This window comes from Amblyomma mixtum, chromosome 4 (genome assembly GCF_055824585.1).
Source record: "Amblyomma mixtum isolate Tamu chromosome 4, ASM5582458v1, whole genome shotgun sequence".
Lineage (NCBI taxonomy): Eukaryota > Metazoa > Arthropoda > Arachnida > Ixodida > Ixodidae > Amblyomma > Amblyomma mixtum.
The window spans coordinates 72,759,326-72,778,960 of record NC_143015.1 but is presented as its reverse complement, the minus strand read 5'-3'; the positions used below and the strand labels follow the sequence as shown (position 1 = coordinate 72,778,960).

Below are 19,635 nucleotides of genomic sequence, written 5' to 3'. Positions count from 1 at the left end.
CACAGTACACGCGAGCCTCTAGCATTTCGCCTCCATCGAAATTCGGCCGTAGATTAGCGAGCTGGTTTTTGCCAAATGCCGGAGAGAAAAGTCACAATTAGTCATAGAACCTGACCCTGACCCCAGTGATTTTCTTTCGCGATGGCACAAACATTTCTAATATAAAACTAGTCTTAATATAAAACTAGTCCTTATGCGTGAGTCTTCCGGTCTGTTTCTAGCTTGAATGCGCTTACAGTCAGCGTAACTTATGCGAGAGTACGGAATGAGACGGCAACGGGACTAGCGCTGGACTTAAACGGGACGTGGCCTATTTCTTACAAAGGTAATAGCCGCTCTCCCAAACTTACTTCGTGCTGAGATCAGACGTTGCCTTCGCGGATGGTCCACGTGCGGTCATTCTTTTGATGGAAAAATGCGGAAAATAAGCCGAAAACTTGAATGGATTCAGTGTTTGCCGCCAACAAGGTTATAACAAACCAGCACTATACTGCAGTGTAAGTCTGACTTTATGGGATTTCTATACCTTGTCAGCTATCTGTTTTCAATAAGGAGGTTATACAATGAAAAGCTGACCTAAGGTTATGCTTCAAGATGGCACACTGTATTACGAACAAAACTTAGAATGATGAAGCAGTAAATGATTGTTGATGGAAGAATCAAGGCTAGTTCAAGAAATGATTGATATTGGAACCTGTATTTTGGAAAAACTTAAACTAAGATGGTCAAAAGTTGTTGCTAAAATATATTTTTCTTAGTACTGGAATGTGCATTTCGCTATATTGTATATAATTCCTACTCTGGGCAAAGAATGTAGTGTACGAACATTTTTGAAAGGCGTTGATTCTTCAACAAAGAAAAATCAACGTCCATTGCTTTTCTAATAAAGTTTTCTTTACCACCTCATTTTGTTAGGCAGAAATATCAAGACCCGCTAATGAATCTGTAAGGTGGAAATTCTTGTTCTAATATCTTGATAAGACCTGAGTTCGGAAATTCAGCAGTTGCATGCCCGTGAACAAACTACCATTTACCTTCGTTAACCGATAATAACGGTACTAATGTAAGCTGTATAGTTTTCATCTTGGTAAGGCTGCGCTACTTCGCAAAATTTAGCGCTCAGATTTTAGCCAGATTTAAGTTTTATTCGAGTTGCTCCATCTTGTTTTCGTACCCCATCTAATTAACCTGAAAATGAAAGGTACTTTATTTTGTCCCGTGTGCCTGTTTATTGTATTTGCGGTTAATGAATATACAGGAAGAATGACAGTTTTATACAGTGCGGTACCGTAACGAATTTTTTGTTTCAGATGCTTTCCCTGGGTCACGTGTGGTAACAATTATTTCGGCTTTTTTATTGACACGTAATATACATAGATGACAGGATTCCGTCAGTCTTTATTGGCAACGGCTCTTTGGCTTTTTGAGGGGACCTTTTCAGCTAATTTCAAAGGACTCTATAGATGTTTTGAATCTAGAAAATGAAGTGGAACAAGACTACACTGAATCGGAACCACGACCAGGTATAAACTGAAAAGTGTTTGGGGTTATCACTGGAGTCCGTGATTGGACTCCGACAAGTGCTCTCGTATACAGGGTGTTTCACCTAAGACTTTCTGCAATTTTTAAAAATAAGCTATTTGAATTAGATGCGCGCTTTTTCTGGCATAGCATTGTCAGTGGTGTAGTACATCATAATGCAGCTAAGCCGTGCTAACTAGCAGGCTTGTTAACCAATATTTAATAGTTAACTTTTAAACTATTGCCGTTGGGCTCCTTAATTATTGAGAGGCATGTAGCCCACCGTAAGTAATGTCCATATCCGTTTTTAGAATTTCGAGAACGCGATCATCCGCGGCGCTGTGGCCCAACAAATTTTGGCTATTTCGACGACTTAGGTTCACTGGAGAGGTTGCTTTGCCTGCAAGCTTCTCAAATTGCATGTATTTTGGCGCGATGTAGGCGAAATTTGCTGGGCCACAGCGCCGAGGATAATCGCGTTCTCGAAATTCTAAAAACGGATATGGACATTACTTACGGTGGGCTGCATGCCTCTCAATAATTAAGGAGCCCAACGGTAATAGTTTAAAAGTTAACTATTAAATATTGGTTAACAAGCCTGCTAGTTAGCACGGCTTAGCTGCATTATGATGTACTACACCACTGACAATGCTATGCCAGAAAAAGCGCGCATCTAATTCAAAAAGCTTATTTTTAAAAATTGCAGAAAGTCTTAGGTGAAACACCCTGTATACATTGCTCAGTAGTCAAAAAGCCAAGTGAGGTGATTCGATTTCAGGTACCATACTTAGGCATAGAGGGAGATTCGGATTCCAGTTCAGTTCAGTTTATTACATTGAGTCCCCCGTAAGGGCATTACATAAGGGGTGGGTTTTTATACAAACAGTAAGGATCACGGTAAATAACTATTGAAAATATGGTCAGATACAGGTTGCAAAAACGAAGATTGGCAGGTAGCAGAAGCGATTTCGTGGGGAAGGCCGTTCCAATCATTGGCGGTTTGGAAACAAAATGAGGCAGTGAATGTGGTGGTCCGGACACGTGGGCGTGCAACTCGAAGTCGATGGCTGGTTCGATATGATAGGCGTGCTGCTGCTGTGAGATATGGTGCTTGATTAAGGGACGAAAAAATTCAGTGGGGACTTTGGGAAAGGACATGTGGATCTTAGGCGTGTGGACCACAGTCACACAATTATGGCCAAGGTTGCCATGTCATTTAACAACGAAAGTAGAGAAACTTCTATTATGGCCTTAATAGACGGCGTCGTTACTCTTCACCGCAGTCAAAGTTTCGTAATTCAGTGCGAAATCGTAAATGAGTGAGAGTACTGCATTAATAAGGGTGCTTGTCGATTAAAATAATGAGAACGACATCTAGGCCACTACAAGATGTTTTAATTCTGGGACGATACTTGTTTATGCTCATGGTTTTAAAAAGAAATCTTAAACACAGTCGCTCCTAACAGCTTCTAAACTATGCAATGAGCACGAAAGCGGTTGTCTCTATCACACGTACACAGCGTAGTATGATTTTTTTGTGTCGCAATGTTTCCTCAGGAATTCGTGTTCCCACACTGCGGAGTCAGCTCAACGCGAAGGGGCATGTGTTCGTCATCGTTCCACTCGCATGCCGTTTTCCTGCTGTTAGTTTCTTTCACTTCTTCGTCAGCCTGCAAGAATAAAACATATCATCAAAAAAATAGAAGGATAGCTCAATGATATGACCTACACTGCTATTCGCACCAACTCATGAGCTACTAGAAAAGTATTGTTTCATTTTCTTTATTGGTATACTTAAGCAAAAAATATATTTTGCCACGCTTTTCTTGAGCAGGTGGAAGCCAGGGAATGAGCTAAAACACACTGACATATTTGATTAAAAAAATAACCCATGTAAGCGCGCCCACCGCGGTGGCTCAGTGGTTACGGCGCTCGGCTGCTGACCCGAGAAACGCGGGTTCGATCCCGGCCGCGGCGGTCGAATTTCGATGGAGGCGAAATTCTAGAGGACCATGTACTGTGTGATGTCAGTGCGCGTTAAAGAACCCCAGGTGGTTTAAATTTCCGGAGCCCTTCACTACGGCGACCCTCATAGCCTGAGTGGCTTTGGGACGTTAAACACCAATAACCCAAACCATGTAAGCGCCTATGTGCGGCTTTACTTACTACTTTAAACGATAATTACTTCTTTTGCATCCTTCAAAACGTCAAAGTTTAAAAAAAGTTCTCAGCTATCGTTGCTACTGAATATTTGCAGGCCTAATGTTTAATGGTGACATAATAAGACGTTACAAGGCAGTTTGAAAAATCAGTAAAGTGTTGCGTGGTCGCTAGCGTACAAGTACGCAGTTATCTCGCAATGTTTAATTATTGTTTGTTTGTTTACGAGGTTTAGCGTCCCAGGGCGGCTCAGGCTATGAGAGACGCCGTAGTGAAGGGCTCCGGAAATTTCGACCCCCTGGGGTTCTTTAACGTGCACTGACATCGCACAGTCACACAGTCACACATTATTAGCCGCACACATTCAAGCGATGAGCTCACCTGAAGTATCAGTCGAAGAAATTTGAAACGGCGCCATAGTTTTAAAAATAAAGGACTTGTGAGGTGAAGTTTGGTTTTGGCCCTTCGAGCGCCACCTGGAATAACAAAAGTGAGATGCACAGTCGTAACTGCTGCATATAAAAAGCGCTCGTCTTCGTTTCCTTCAGGTCTGAAAGAGGGCTCTCAGAAATATTTATAAAATTTCTCAATACGATAAAAAAAAACGCCAGTTGCGTCAGAAGCGTAGAATGAAGCACATCCGAGTTTTATAGAGAATATGAAATGCGATTGTGGTAAAAAAGATGAGGACGAGAGTGAACAACTGATAGTAAGTTAAAGGGTAGTCCAAGGTTCGACGGAACACCGTCTGGTCAGGGTGGAGCATTATTTACAAATGAAAATTGGGTCCCTGGCCAAGTCAAAAGATGAAAAATGACGTTTCGGGTCCCATACGAGGCCCCCGTATGGGAACAGAAACGTCATTTTTGCACCTTTTGACTTGATCAGTGACCTAATTTTCATTTGTAGTAAGTTAAAGGGTCCCTGAAAAGGGTGTTTGAGGTTGGCTAAGAAATGCTTGCAATTTTTAGACTATGGGCCACCGAGCGTTCATGCAACATACAAGACCTCAAAACTGAGTCGATTATTTACAATATATTCCTAAAAAATTCGCACTTATACGCCTCGCGGCGACCAACGGTGCCAGTCTTTCGCCCGAACCCGCGCGCAACGCGTCATGCAGCGCTCGTTACGTCTGCAGCAGCGGAAGGCTATCATTGGTTCGCCGTGCCAACTCTTTCTGTCGTCACGCAGCTACCATGGCCGCGGCCGGAAGCTCCGCCCCCTCCCGTGCGCGTCGGTAGCCGGCGGAGGGACCGAGTGGGCGGGGCCGCCGGAGGAGCGCCGATATTTCAGCGTGCAAAATTGACGAGAGGAGAGCGAAAGGCGCGAAAGCGCGGAAATTCGAATTTTCACTACAGACAACTGAGTTTCCACAAACCGCATTGATACAAATTCCTGCTGGAAGATATTTGTGAGGCGGCATCCTTTAACATCCTAGGCATACGCCACATTATTGAGAACCCCTTTCACAGGCCCTTTAAGTGAAAATGATATGTTTAATTGAAGTGGTAGATTTAGAAATTTTCCGCACTGCTCCGCAAACCTGTTTCGAGCCGACGAACGGTGCACTGGGCCGTTTTTCAACGGCCCTTGCTGCAGCTCTGTCAAGGTCTGGCCCAAAGGACCACGACCCAAAGGAAAGCACCCGTACCGTAGTGTTTTAAGGCGTCCGTTAACAAAGCGTTAAACTCGGGAACTAAAAAAGATAGAAGGAAACTAATGGTTGCTTCAGATAGAGGAGGAAAAAATGAACCTAAATGCCAAGTTTGATGACTGCGGATTAGTTAGTTAATTAATTATAGGCAAAAATATCGAAATTGCGTCGAAATAGCGCTGACGTCTATATTGTCACGTTGTAGTGACGGCAGTCCAGCGGTCAGGAAGACACCAGAAAGACTTGCAAACGAAGCTCTTTATTTGGGCTGACTTGCGCCCGCAAAAGAACTGAATCACTCGGTGGCGGCGTAAGCAACAAGCGTGCTTGTCAACAGTCGAACTACGAATGTCCGCCGCTCGCGGCATCGCTCAATTTAAAGCCGGCAAGGAAACTTCCAGATAACAGCTCAAGATCATCTACGGTAATCTGGAAAAACCTAGATGCAGGCTTTCATGGCTACGAACAATCGAGATTAGTCTGGTCGCTTCTCGCGCCACGAACAAAAGTGATAACAACCCTTTCCTGCTGCCTTGAGCGTGAACGAACAAACACTACAATGATACGTGGCATTACCCCCCTTCCAAAGAAGCATCGTCTCGATGCTTTAAAATGAAAATAAACACGGAGAATGAAAACTTCCAGTCCTTTAGCGTTCATAATAAGGTTTAAGGGCAGCGGTAAAGCTTCAAGTCTGGCCGTGTCGTCGTCGTCGGTGTCATCGTAGTTTTCGTCGTCGTAGTTGTCGTCGTCGTCGTCGTAGTTGTCGTTATCGTCGTAGTTGTCGTCGTCGTCGTAGTTGTCGTCGTCGTCGTAGTTGTCGTCGTCGTCGTAGTTGTCGTCGTCGTCGTAGTTGTCGTCGTCGTCGTAGTTGTCGTCGTCGCCGTAGTTGTCGTCGTCGTCGTAGTTGTCGTCGTCGTCGTAGTTGTCGTCGTCGTCGTCGTAGGGATCGTCGTAGGGTCGTCATAGTTCTCGCCGTAGTTCTCGTCGTAGTTGAGGCATAGTCCTGTGTTTTCGTCGATGGAGGACCTTAGTTCTTGCGCTCAGGCGGCTTGGCGATGAGCATTCTTCCCGACGCAAAACACTCTTCTGTTTCGGCTGGTCGCTGGCCGGGTCGGGGTCGTGGGGCGCCGTAAGAGAACCCCCGGATGCCCATTCTCCTGTATGGGCAGTACCGGAGAATGTGACCGGCTTCGCCACAGTGGAAGCATAGTGGGCGGCGCTGGTCGGGAGTTCTCCACTCGTCGCATTTCCTCGGCTGCGCGCGTCGCTCGTAGGACGGGCGGGTTGGGGCGAGAGGGCGGCGCTCCAGCGCAGCTCGCTAATGGCGATAGGGGCTTAGGTGCCGTCGTCGAGGTGCAGGACGGCGCACTGCTGCGGCGTAAGTCATGGCTGGAGGCTCCAAGAGGCTGCGTGGTAGACTGGAGTCAAGTCCTCCGGTGAATAGACACTTTTAGTTGGCCGTACGGAACGGCGTTACGTACGCAGGAACGTTGCGGGTCGCGAGTGCGCATGCGCAGAACGTTCCCTACCGCTGGGCCGCTTGCGTACGTACGCACGCATCGTGTCGTTGCGTGCGCGCGCTACGGGCACGTTACGGGTTGCGTTGACAAGATGGCGGCGCCCAGCTCGCCCGCTTCGAAATAAAAACATGTCGCCGCTGCATTCTCCGGCGGGATAGCTCGCTCAAATGGTAGCGGTTTGCTTTTATTTTGCGCACTCTCGCCCACACGCAGAAGTATAAGCCATAACTAGCCCCTGTTTTTCAAATAATTTGGCGATTTTCAAGCTGTAGGCCTAACCGTGTTTGTTTACCTCGTAGCAACGACACCTGGCGGAGCACTCTCTGGCTTTTAGTCAATTATTTCATTTTCTTCTGCTTGCATAGTTTTTCTTGGAACAAAAAAAAAAGACTCGCGTTGCAGCCAGCTTCGTTACCAGTAATTAAATGCTTCTCGGCATTTCGATAGCTGCTGTGGTAGTCGCGGAGCACACGAGAATCACAACCTAAAGCAACCAAAACAGCGAGAACGGCTGGAGGAGGATTGGCGAGAGGCTTGGCTTGGCTGATGTCAAGAACTTTTCAAGCATCAGTTCTTATTTCTTGCGCCAGATGGCGCGGAGAAGCACAGCGGAGAATTTTAGGATGCGCTTGGTACGTCCACTCGGAAGGACGCTAACGTACGGCTAACTAAAAGTGTGATGGGCGCGCCATTCGTACCGTACGCAACGTAATGAGCGTTGCGTACGTAAGCCCGTTACACTACGGCCAACTAAAAGTGTCTAATGACTCGAAGGGCTGACGTCGCGACTTGCTGGGGGTGTCCGGTACATGGAAGGCTACCCAGCACCTCCACCAGATGTCACGTTGTAGTGACGGCAGTCCAGCGGTCAGGAAGACACCAGAAAGACTTGCAAACGAAGCTCTTTATTTGGGCTGACTTGCGCCCGCAAAAGAACTGAATCACTCGGTGGCGGCGTAAGCAACAAGCGTGCTTGTCAACAGTCGAACTACGAATGTCCGCCGCTCGCGGCATCGCTCAATTTAAAGCCGGCAAGGAAACTTCCAGATAACAGCTCAAGACCATCTACGGTAATCTGGAAAAACCTAGATGCAGCCTTTCATGGCTGCGAACAATCGAGATTAGTCTGGTCGTTTCTCGCGCCACGAACAAAAGTGATAACAACCCTTTCCTGCTGCCTTGAGCGTGAACGAACAAACACTACAATGATACGTGGCAATATAGCCACGGGAACGGTGTGACGTCACATACACTGGAATTCGTCACGGCATAGTGAAAACTGTCACAGAATGGTGGGAAAAACGCCTGATTTGTGCCAAATTAGAAGGAAAAATGTGTAATTAAGCGTAATTAACACTTAAGATCCCCAAAAGATGTATAATTTGGCTATCGATATAGCCACGAGAACGGTGAGACGTCACATCCACTGGAAGTCGTCACGGCATAGTGTCCTCGGCTGTCGACACTTTAGTTGCCAAAGTGTCCTCGCAATTTTTATCACGAGCCCCATGTGAAATGACGTTAAAGCGCTGTGCAGTACGCGCTTCGCACAGTCTAGACAAGTGTGCGGACACTGCACGAACGAGCTGAGTTTCACACTCGAGCAGTAACGTGTTCCTCTTGTCAAGCAGCCATAGAACAGCGTCCTTGAATGACACGGCTGGGCTGATGTTCACATCTGGGGCCGTTCTTTTTGAAGGTAAAGCTGAATGGAAACCAAGTGCTTGTTTGAAGGTAAGAATACCCGCATTCACACTAAAACAAAGTAAGAAAATATGATACTTGCAGCTTTCCAGAATAGGTTTTGAAGGATGAGCTCATGACGTGGTGCAGTACTGATTGCGTCATTGCCACTTTTCTTAGGGCTCAGGGTTACTGACAGTGCGCTGGATAATAGTGATAATAAATGCACTATTACTAACTAGCAGTTATACAGTTTATACTATTAGCACTAACACTGCTTCTCTTACTGCAAAGACAACGATGCATAGCTGGGAACTAGTTCGCCCCCTCCTGCAGTTTAAATATTTGACAGTAATATTTATTGGCGGAATACACCCTCTGTCGCCCTTTGGTTTTGTTGGCACTGTGCACAACATACCTCAATGAATTGTTCACCATCAACGTTCCGTTTGCGGCGAAGTTAGCTACTCCTGCAGAAATATAGCTTAAATTCGTCTTGGGCACTTGCCTGTGGCCATACTCAAGGCTGTAGCGAGTACAATGGTGAGCAAGAATCCAAAGAAGGCCATCCAGAAAAACGATATCCGGTACAGCGGGAGCACGTACGAGCTGCAAATAAGCATCGCCGATTTTAATTTTAGTTCAGTGCAGTGCGATGGAGAGTCGCACGCGTCTGGAACACCTTTGACCTTAATATCATTACCAATTCGATACTATTCCATTTATTCTAGCTGTGGAGCTAGTTTCTTGTTCTGGGTTTTCAATTTCTGATTCTCAGAGACCAAGCCTTTTAGTTAGCCTCTTAGTGCCTTGACGTCTTACGTCATACGTGTCACTACGGTGCTAAACATACTTTTTCAGTTCCCTCAGTTCAGCACGCATCTATCTATCAAATTCCCCAAATAAGGCTGCTACACGTCACTTTACTTTTCCCTCTATTCTCTCTTTTTTGCCGGTGATGTTCTGCTTCCGCAGTATCAAAGCAAGTGCGTTCAGTTAGAATTAGCGCACTTAGGCCTGCTATTGTCCAAAACACTTTCTTCTCACGCGGGTTCGATCCCGGCCGCGGCGGCCGAATTCCGATCGAGACGAAATTATAGAGGCCCATGCGCTGTGCGATGTCAGTGCACGTTAAAGAACCACAGGTGGTCGACATCATTCCGGAGCCCTCCACTACGGCGTCCCTCATAGCCTGAGTAACGTTGGGACATTAAACCCCATAAAACTAAACCAAACTTTCTTCTCAGTTATTTTCATTTCTGCACAGTCATTCTTAGTCCGGCGTCTACCCCGTTGGCAGGTGCAGAGAATGAAATCTTCCTAAACACCACCTGGTATGCTTGGCAGGTGCTGTTTAGGGAGTAATGAACCCTTGTGAACTACGCTGCTTTCTCCGGACGGTACGAACCTGGGCTGCAGTGGTTCGCCTACTATTGCTTTAAGGCCGACTGCATCCTTGGTGGCGTTGGCCAGCTGCGGGCACCGGTCCAGCGTTCCGGTTATCTCTGGAGATCCGCCGACGCCGGACAGTCCCCGGCCCACGCCTTGCCACAGCTGGAGAACGCAGACCAGCAGGCATGACCACGCCGCGCCCTGCGGTGGAATACGGTTTAAGATCATTGACTATTTTGTCAGGTCGTCTATTTATTGAAACCCACAAAAATTATGAGAAGTGGACGATTGAAGCTGAGAGCGTACCTGCATAGTAAGTAAAAGGTTTATTTTGGTTTATGGAGAAATAAGGGAGTGATTACTCATTGGTTTGACGTCCCAAACCATGGTCATGGGGGTTTGACGTCCCAAAGCTACTCAGGCTATGAGGGACGCCGCAGTGAAGGGCTCCGGAAATTTCGACCAACTGCGATTCTTTAAAGTGCACTGACATCGCAGAGTAGAGGATCTTCTAGAATTTCACGTCCATAGAAATTCTACCGCCGCGGCCGGGATCGAACCCGTGTCTTTCGTGTCAAGAGCCGAGCGCCGTAACCACTGAGCTACCTCGGCGGGGCGTATGTGTATGTATGTATGTATGTATGTATGTATGTATGTATGTATGTATGTATGTATGTATGTATGTATGTATGTGTGTGTATGTATGCATGTATGTATGTATGTATGTATGTATGTATGTGTGTGTGTATGTATGTATGTATGTATGTATGTATGTATGTATGTATGTATGTATGTATGTATGTATGTATGTATGTATGTATGTATGTATGTATGTATGTATGTATGTATGTATGTATGTATGTATGTATGTATGTATGTATGTATGTATGTATGTATGTATGTATGTATGTATGTATGTATGTACGTGTGTATGTATGTATGTATGTATGTATGTATGTATGTATGTATGTATGTATGTATGTAGACACGTAGCTATGAATGCACGAACATTTCCGGCCATAATATTTTGAACCACGCTTCGGTAATCATACATTTTTCACGCTTTACGTAGAGAAAGTGAGGCAGTGCTTTATACATGTGCTAGCATAAGCCTCTGGACCACTTGCGTATGAACCGAGTAAGCCATCATATCTGCTCTACGAAATGCGTGAGAAAATTTCGACCGCAGAATTGTCATTCCGCAATATTTTGGTGGCTCCTGTACGTATTTAAGAATGCCTGCATATATCTGTGTGATTTTTCAGGGAATACGCTGGAGGCTCCGCGCTGCGTGAACTGGGTTCTGGAGTATGTGTTGATTATGTTCAGAAGGGGCAGGCCAAGCAACAAGGAAGCCAGAAAGAGGCGCCACGGCATTCAGTTTTCTTTTTTGAGCACTATGCTGGAAGGCCCAGAAGAAGAGAGAGAGAGAATAAACTTGTATTGTGTAAAAAAGAGAACGGAACCCATTGTGGATAGGTAGGATCCTCTCAGTCCAGAAGAAGAAACGGAAGAGTAAGAGAAACAGGGAGAAAGGGGAAGCATTTGGCGCATCACATAAATACATGCATGCAGCACTGTAGCGTATCGAATCATATAGTATAATGTCAAGAAAGCATCATGCATGCCAGCCATCTTTCCCGATGATGTGTTGATGCAGCGTGTGCACCGTAGAGACTGCGAGCCGTGGACAACTGTTCGATTCGCACTTGTAAGGAGTGCAGTAGCACATACTATCGCCAGTGGCCTTAAGCATGAAATGCTTTTAGCTTCTGTTCTCGGGGAACTCAGGTGAAAATCGTCCGAAAACTGCACAAGAGTCAAACGAATGCTTTCCAATCGCTGCGAAGACCGTGTTCTCGATGGCAGCGCGTAGCACTGTCTGTGTAGAACCGATCACATCTCCTCATCGCTCGCAAGATACATGCACGCCAATGCGGAAGTGATTAAAATGTCGGTGTTGCGTTCATGCGCCCCCAGGTTTGGCGCTAAACCACGAACAGGAAAGGGCCCCTACAAAAAAGAAGAGTAAGAGTTGCGGACAGGGGTGGTCCGGGGGACGAACTCTCACCCTCGAGCGGCGCCACGAATGTTAAGGTTGTGTCCGGCAAAGGAGAGATCTTGTAAGCGTGGTTCACTTTGACTAGAGAAACCAGGATGACAGGCCTGTATCGTTGACTCATCAGTCCAAGATTATGAGAGCGTTTTGTCTCTGGGTTGCTATGCGCTTCAGATATGTCGTCAGCAGAAGTCCTGTGGGATGTGGTGCCGAGTAGCATGACATGACCAAAACCGTGACCATGGTGGCTCAGCGGTTATGGCGCTTGTCTGCTGACCCGAAAGACGCGGAGTTGATCCCGGCCGCGGCGGTCGAATTTCGATGGAGACGAAATTCCACAGGCCCGTGTACTCTGCGATGTGAGTGCACGTTGAAGAACGCCAGGTGGTCGAAATTTCCGGAGCCCTCCACTACGGCGTCCCTCATAGCCTGAGTCACTTTGGGACGTTAAACCCCCATAAACCAAACCAAACCAAACCAAACCAGATAGCTCTACGCCGGTACTACAAAGCATTTCACGCATATATTAGCTGCGGAAACTCCAGAGACTGCAATTTTTTTAGAGACCGCTGTCGTCACTTACACCACTGTATGCCAGACTGATCGAGTGGAGACTGAACGGAGTGTATTCCAAGAGAGAGCAAACGTAGTAGGGGACGGCAGAAAGTTATGTGGGTGGATGAGATTAAAAAGTTTGCGGGGATACAGTAGCCGAAAATGGCAAAGGACAGGGTTAATTGGAGAGACGTGGGAGAGGCCTTTGCCCTGCAGTGGGTGTATTCAGGCTGATGATGATGATGATGATGATGATGAAGCCACTATCATCCGTAGCAAGGCGAGACGCCATACTTCGGCTTGAAATAACGAAGATAGAAATAGCGAAGGAGGCCTACCTTTGCGTTGACCCATGGCGATGAGATAGCAGTGAGGACGAGACCGGCGAACGGGCCAGAAGCGGTTGTGTACATGGCCATGAATATCTGGGAACAAAATAGGAGCAAATTTATAACGTTGGCAACACTAGGCGAGTAAATGGCACTAAATAAAAATGTCTGAGTCATGACATGCGATACGCACCATTGCTGCAGAACCCATGTAAGGTACAGCTATCGCAAATAACGTCATTACGGTGCCGCTTGCAAACGCTGAAAAGAAAAAAAATTATTTCTAAAATACTTTCTCTTGACATAAATAAATGAGTCCATTCGCAGGAAAAATCACATCCTTGGCTCACTGTGCCATGGAAATAAATCGGGAGAGAATTGTCTTTTATGCATCTCTATGGTCGCTGAAATACCAAGGGAGAGGCTTTTGTCCTGCATTCGGCGTAGTAAGGCTGGTGATGATAATGATGATAACCGTTCTAGCTTGGTAGTGATTGTAGCATATCGCTAGCGTCGCAAATAGCCGGTAGCAAGCCAGAAACAGTGTTTGCACAAATAAGAAACGCTTGCAACTGAGAAGAGGTACTTTAGCCCCGAAAGCAACACGCCTTCACTCACGCAGATCTAAATCGCCTAAAGGCATCAGCTGACACCTAGTGTCAAGTGTGTAAACCAAATTCCCCTCTTCAGCTGATAGCGTCGGCTGGGTGATGCAGTTAGGATTTCCTGCACCAGTTCTGCACTGCGCAATACCTCTGTAAAAAAAAAAAAGACAGACTGACACTGTGCGTTCTGCCGAGAAGTGAAATGACAACAGCAGCCGTGTCTACACCGACTGCAAGGTTAGTACCCCCCCCCCCCCCCCACACACACACACACACAAAGAGGATTACCTATGATTCCTCAGCAATAAATGAGCCTTTTACTTGCATTATTATTGTCAGGCATCAGCTGAGGATAGGCTTCTGACGTGGCGTGGAACGGTAACGCGTCTACGATAACGTTTGTCCCAGGGCAGCTTTGACTGAAACAAACTGCAGTGATAACAGTTTTGTACCACTGAGACATTTATTCAGAAACCAAAACGGAATTCAAATAAACACCCTCGTAACCTAGTTATACGTCACATTTTCCACCAAGAAGAAAGTAGTCACTGGCGTGCCACATAGAAGACTGCGACGTTGTGAGGATGCTACGTTAGGTAATCTGGGAGCCTGTACAAAGAAGTGTGCACAGTACCTAGGAGTCGCATCACAACGACTGCCCTCCTCTCGCTAATCTTCACGAACGGTGATACCACGTCGACGTAGAAAATGGCTGCGTGGGAGTTGACAACGGAGGAGACCGTGCTTGCAAGGAAGAGAAAGACAAACATTTGTCAGCGCCGCAGAATGCAGTGCCATGCCACTAAGGCAACAACAACAATGCTGGTGTTATTGTTTGTTACTAAGGGGAAAAAAAGGAAAGATGTGGCGCGCACCTTTGGGGTCCCAAGGTAAGTTTGGTACCTCAAAGTAACTTATATAGAGGGGGAAGGGAAGTTGAACACAAAGAAGGAAATAGAGCAGCCTGAATCAGAGAGAGAGATAGAGAGGCATGGGCAGGAAAAGCAGCTCTTTGGCCATATTTAACATTCTGGCCACCTTTCCTTCTGCGCAAATGATCGACGCGACCTCTACCAGTAAAAGGTTTCTTTGAGTTTTGACAAAATATTTTTGTGGCCAAAAGGAAGTTAGAGCGTGGAAAAAGGTCTTAACGGGTCCGTGGAAGACATACTTCTATCATAATTCGCACCACACTGGCTAGGCGTAGTGAAGGAAAAAGGCATCTCGCATCATCTCCAAACTGAAAAGACGAACTGGGGCTGATGTCCCTAAGGTTTGCCTCGCTGGGAGAAATGGTTCGTGCTTCAGGGTCTAATTTTCTCTCTGGGGGTAATGGTTCGGGCTTGAGGGACTAATTGTGATGGCAGTGAGGTTAGACTCCGTATACGACAACCGGCTGTAGTCTCTTCAGTCCGCCATAACTAGGAGCGAATGGCTTGGAGGGCACACCATGCTGACACTGGTAACAGAACAGGGATTTCGCCGGCGTTGAATATGCCAGAGGAAACGGCTTGGGACACCCACATAGACGGGAGAATAACATAGGCCGTTCGGCGAAAATAAAAGCGAAAAAAAAAAACAGCTGTTTACGCGCTCTGCGTCTCAGGTTCACGCCAGACCGAATGCAGGAAGTACTCAGGCGGCTTGGTAACGAGAGAAATGAATAAGTTCTGCAGAGGAGAACGAACAAATGTCATCTCTTAAGGCTGGAAACATTCGTATGCTGGTTTGCTTTTAATTCAAACCTTTTAATGCTGCCTATTCCTGCCTGAGCTGCCCTGCGGCCTCGAGGACCTCGGTGGCGTCCCTTTCAGCTGCGGCCGGCGGTCCCGGCTGTTCCTGCGGCCACCGCTGCCGGTTCCTGCGGCCGTCGGCGGTTTTGCGGTCGTTTTTTCAGCTTGGGATTGTCCACCCATTGCACTGTTGTGGTTGGCCGCGGCGCCTGACCTCGCCGAGAAAACGCTCGGTTTGTCCTGTCTGCGGCGCTGGGAGACTCAGGTAGGAGACGACGCTGGGTCTCTGGGCCTCGCGCTGAGGCTTAGCCCTAGCAAGACCTAGGCCGCCCCCCCCCCCCCCCCCCCCCCCCCTAGGTCCTCCGGTGTTCGCAATTCTCCACCGGGTTTTTTAGAACTAGGACAGTCCGTGTGTCGATGGAACTGGCAACCAGGCCTGGGGTGCGGCCTGATCTCTGTGCCTTGAACCGACAACGCACTTCCTCACCAGAGCAAGATTTGGCCACCCTGGTGTAGTACTTGGCCTCAACCTCCCATGAACAACCCAATTAACCGTCGGCCCTCAGTCCCCAGCGGCTGCGGAGCAACTGACCAAGGCGGCGGTCAGACCTGTGTCGCAGCGGAGGGTGCTAATAATCATTGGCTCCGGACAGGCCGCCATTGGAAACTGAACCTAGCAACGTTTGACGCAAGAACCTCATCCAGTGAGGAAGAGAAGACAAGCGTAGCATGGGGTGGCAGAAAGTTAGGTGGGCGGATGAGATTAAGGTTTGCAGGAATACGGTGGCTGCAGGTGGCAAAAGAACTGGGTTGATTGGAGAGACACGGAGGAGGCCTTTGCCCTGCAGTGGGCGTAGTCAGGCGGATGGTGATGATTTAATGGTTTTAATGCGTGTGAGAGTGGGTGAGGGAAGAAGCGCGGGGTAATGTCATCCTAGTCGAAATCAAGAGGTAGAAGTGGGCTTGGGCAGGGCATGTAATGCGAAGGCAAGATAACCGCTGGTTCTTTAAGGGTAACTGAGTGGATTCCAAGAGAGGGCAAGCGTAGCAGGGGGCGGCAGAAAGTTAGGTGGCCGGATTAGATTAAGAAGTTTGCGGGGATACGGTGGCTGCAGCTGGCAAAGGACAGGGTTAACTGGAGAGACATGGGAGAGGCCTTTGCCCTGCAGTGGGCGTAGTCAGGCTGATGATGATGATTTATTTGTTTTAATGCGTGTGAGAGTGGGTGAGGGAAGAAGCGCGGGTTAATGACATCCAAGTCGAAATCAAGAGGTAGAAATGGACTTGGGCAGGGTATGTAAAAGAGTATGCTGCAGGTCGAAATTTTTCTTGTGCGCATGTTCGTTTCTGCATGTCCGTCAATGGACTGAATCACAACTCGCGTGTAGAGCAAAGTCCACGCGTCGGACGGCCATCCCGGGGACCGAATTCAAGCGCTTTACCTCGTGGAAGCTCCAAGGAGTCCTGCCAGAAATAAGCCACGAAGAGCTGTCACGTCGGAGAGGCGCTCTCGTACAAAGTAGGGAACAATCTGTAAAAAGCGACAATGGCGAAAGCTGACAGGAGATAACTCACAAAAGCTACTTTTTTTTTCTTATACAGCCATATCAATAGCAAAAGCGTTAAGCAGTTAGAACAGTGGTACAGTTTTGCGACGCGAGAATGCGTGAATCTTTTATTTCCTTAGTGTTATTACTCTTGTATTAGACCTGCAGACCCCTACACCCCATTACACTTTATTTCAAGCAACTTGCAAGCATGTTTCTTTGAGCAGCTTTGGAACGGTGCCTTTCAAGAGAAATGTGCTGCGTGAGAATTCAATAATTTCGTATTTTACGTTGACTTCATGCGAAACGTGTTGAATGCACGCAAGCTGTATGGGCAATAGATGCAAGAAAGTTCTAATACACAACAATTCTCTGTCAGACTAATTATGCATGTCATGCCGAAACCACGCCCAAAGCTGATGAAAGTCACATAAAAAACGTGCGGAAAGGGTACGGATTTACGTATATTTTTTCCCGTAGTACATGGTCCGCGTACGGACGTAGTTCCGTGCGCGTGTTTTTCTGTGTTCTAGCGACACGCAGTAGGATTTCTAACTGGATCGTGTTAACGTCCTCATTCTCCAGAAAGTCCTGTGTCGGCGTTGTCTGTGTCGGCGTTACGAGCGAAAAATCAAGGCCGTGGCTCTGGCAGGCGGTCCCCGGAGAGCAACCTAGGAGGCAGGTTGGCCGCTTAGGGGTCACGTGACCTTGCTACGTGGTCACAATCTGCCCACCGGATAGTGAGCAAACTGTCCACCGTGACAGGTGACATTTGAGTTAATGATTAGCCGCTCGAGAAGAGCAACCTAGGACGCACAAGGCCAACCGCTGGGCGCACCTGCCATCGCAGGGCAGTGGCGCATTGCTTAACCGCCGCACCATTTCACCAGGAAGGGTACGAGGACTCCCAAGGATCTCAGAATGTGAATTGTAGAGAACAACTTTTTGCTAATAGTTGAAGTAACCCATTACGCTATCTTGTCAACCTTAAGGTGGGGCTTAGGTGCCCCCTCTAATTTGTTTGCTGCGCAGGTATAACTTATTTAGCTTGGGGTGGCGAACTGCGGAAAGGAACGGACTGGACCAGAGTTGGCTAGGCATTTCTCGTTTCTACTGAAACGGCGGCAGTTATCACATGGTTGTACAGTTAGACAAGATTTTTTTCAAGCTTGATGTCTCTGCCTTTTGGAACTTTTCGCAACGTGTTATTGCGCACAGAAATCACGAGTGTGGATTACCTGGTCCTGTGTCGTTATGGCACCGACGAGCAGTGGGTCGCAGTCTCTGTACCAGTACATGAGGGCCGCAGCGCCGAGTCCCACGAGGATTATGAAGAACGCGAAGCTGAATGCCCCGGCAGCTGATATCCTGGGGCAATAATGAGAGAAGTCTTGTTCTAAGCGTTTGTTTAAATCTGCGATCTGTGAAGCAACACATAAAAACAACTGGTACGTGCCATTTCGCCTGTCGCAGCGTTCTGGCTGAAATGAACCTCTGCACCGCCATCTGGTCAAACCCCGTTCGGACCAGAGTGAAAGGAAGCGCTCCTGCCAGGATACTCGGTACGTTTTCGTCAGTCGTTAGGTCCAAATTTGTTCTGCAGGTTGAAGAAAAGACAAGCCAGCAGGTGTCCTTAGTATTGCGAGATCAACATTGATTGGGCGTCGATAGCACGTGTTTCGATGGAGAAAACAAAAGAGAGCGCTATGTTTACTTACCTTTGCACGTCTACATTTAAACAAAACCATGCAGGCAAGACTAAACTTTAACTGAACATTTTCTTTCATAGTAGGCGGTACTCTGTCAACTAAAACAAATGTGCACGCACCTTACGCGTCGTTTGCACTTTTTTGTTGAGACAAATCTAGCGCCGTAATATTCTAGGATGTACTGTTTGAGCCCTGCAGGCGCTACTTTAGAAATGAATGAATCAGGCCCTGTCAATTTATTATCGTGTACTGATTTACCCAAACAGGAATACATCGTCTTCGCACTTCTCTAAATCATTGCAGCAGAGTGAAGAGAACTGGAATGTTATTGCTGCTAATACCAGAACACAATGATAGCCTTTGAAATTATCTTGGTTTCTATCGCAAATACCTCGCAGCCCGCATTTTGTGGCTTCTGCGTCGTACCTTTACAGTACAGTTTATAAAATTTGTGTCGAAGGACGAATAACGGGAGTCAGCCGTCGTGTAGAACTGGAAATTTTATATCAGATTTGGCGCCTTTAGAATTACTCCGGACCTCGTTGCACACTAGAAACTAGGATGCTAAGTGTCTATTCCAAATTCAACCGCAGCTTTTGTCCTACGGCGCCGACGCAAGAAAAAAAATTCAGGGGGCACTTTGACTGCGTAGAGGCGAAAGCGTTTTCCGCACCACTTGGACTGCCTCTGTGGCACTTGTGACGTAACCACTGGATGATGTCACATTTAAGTAAGTAATTACTAAGTAATGACAAATTATTATTTAATGGCTAATTACTGATTAATGACTGAATACTAAATAACTGGTAATTAATGACGCTTAAGCTTCGCTTTAGGAGTGGAACGCGACAGTGTGTTGTAGCGCTGCCAGGGAGTCCACGGAACGCCACCACCCGTTCGGCGCGATGCCTTGCCCTTTGAACGCAACGCTTTTTGAGGAAAGGAAATGGCGCAGTCTGTCATCAAGGTGGACACCCGAACCGCACTGTACAGTAAGGGAGGAAGTGGGAGTGAAAGAAGAAAGAGAAAGAGGGGCCGTAATGAAGAAATGAAAGTTGTATTTGAGGAAAGAAAATTACGCAGTAACTGTCTCACATATCTCGGTGGACAGCCGTCATCCGTTTGTAGAGGAAGGGAGGAAGTGGGAGTGAAAGAAGAGAGA

General features: G+C 47.2%; 1 protein-coding gene across 1 annotated transcript in view; it reads right to left on the bottom strand.

The window, feature by feature from the left end:
• Nucleotides 1-9,029: 9,029 nt before the first annotated feature.
• LOC149346987 (sodium-coupled monocarboxylate transporter 1-like) overlaps nucleotides 9,030-19,635 on the bottom strand; it is a 29,053-nt gene continuing 18,447 nt past the window's right edge. Inside the window, exons 8-15 of the mRNA XM_089541457.1 lie at nucleotides 18,221-18,361; nucleotides 18,003-18,132; nucleotides 16,660-16,748; nucleotides 14,119-14,228; nucleotides 13,073-13,140; nucleotides 12,889-12,975; nucleotides 9,953-10,137; nucleotides 9,030-9,153 (exon numbers count right to left, since the gene is read on the bottom strand). Coding sequence (XP_089397583.1) covers nucleotides 9,030-9,153; nucleotides 9,953-10,137; nucleotides 12,889-12,975; nucleotides 13,073-13,140; nucleotides 14,119-14,228; nucleotides 16,660-16,748; nucleotides 18,003-18,132; nucleotides 18,221-18,361 — 934 coding nt within the window. The remainder of the gene's footprint in view (nucleotides 9,154-9,952; nucleotides 10,138-12,888; nucleotides 12,976-13,072; nucleotides 13,141-14,118; nucleotides 14,229-16,659; nucleotides 16,749-18,002; nucleotides 18,133-18,220; nucleotides 18,362-19,635) is intronic.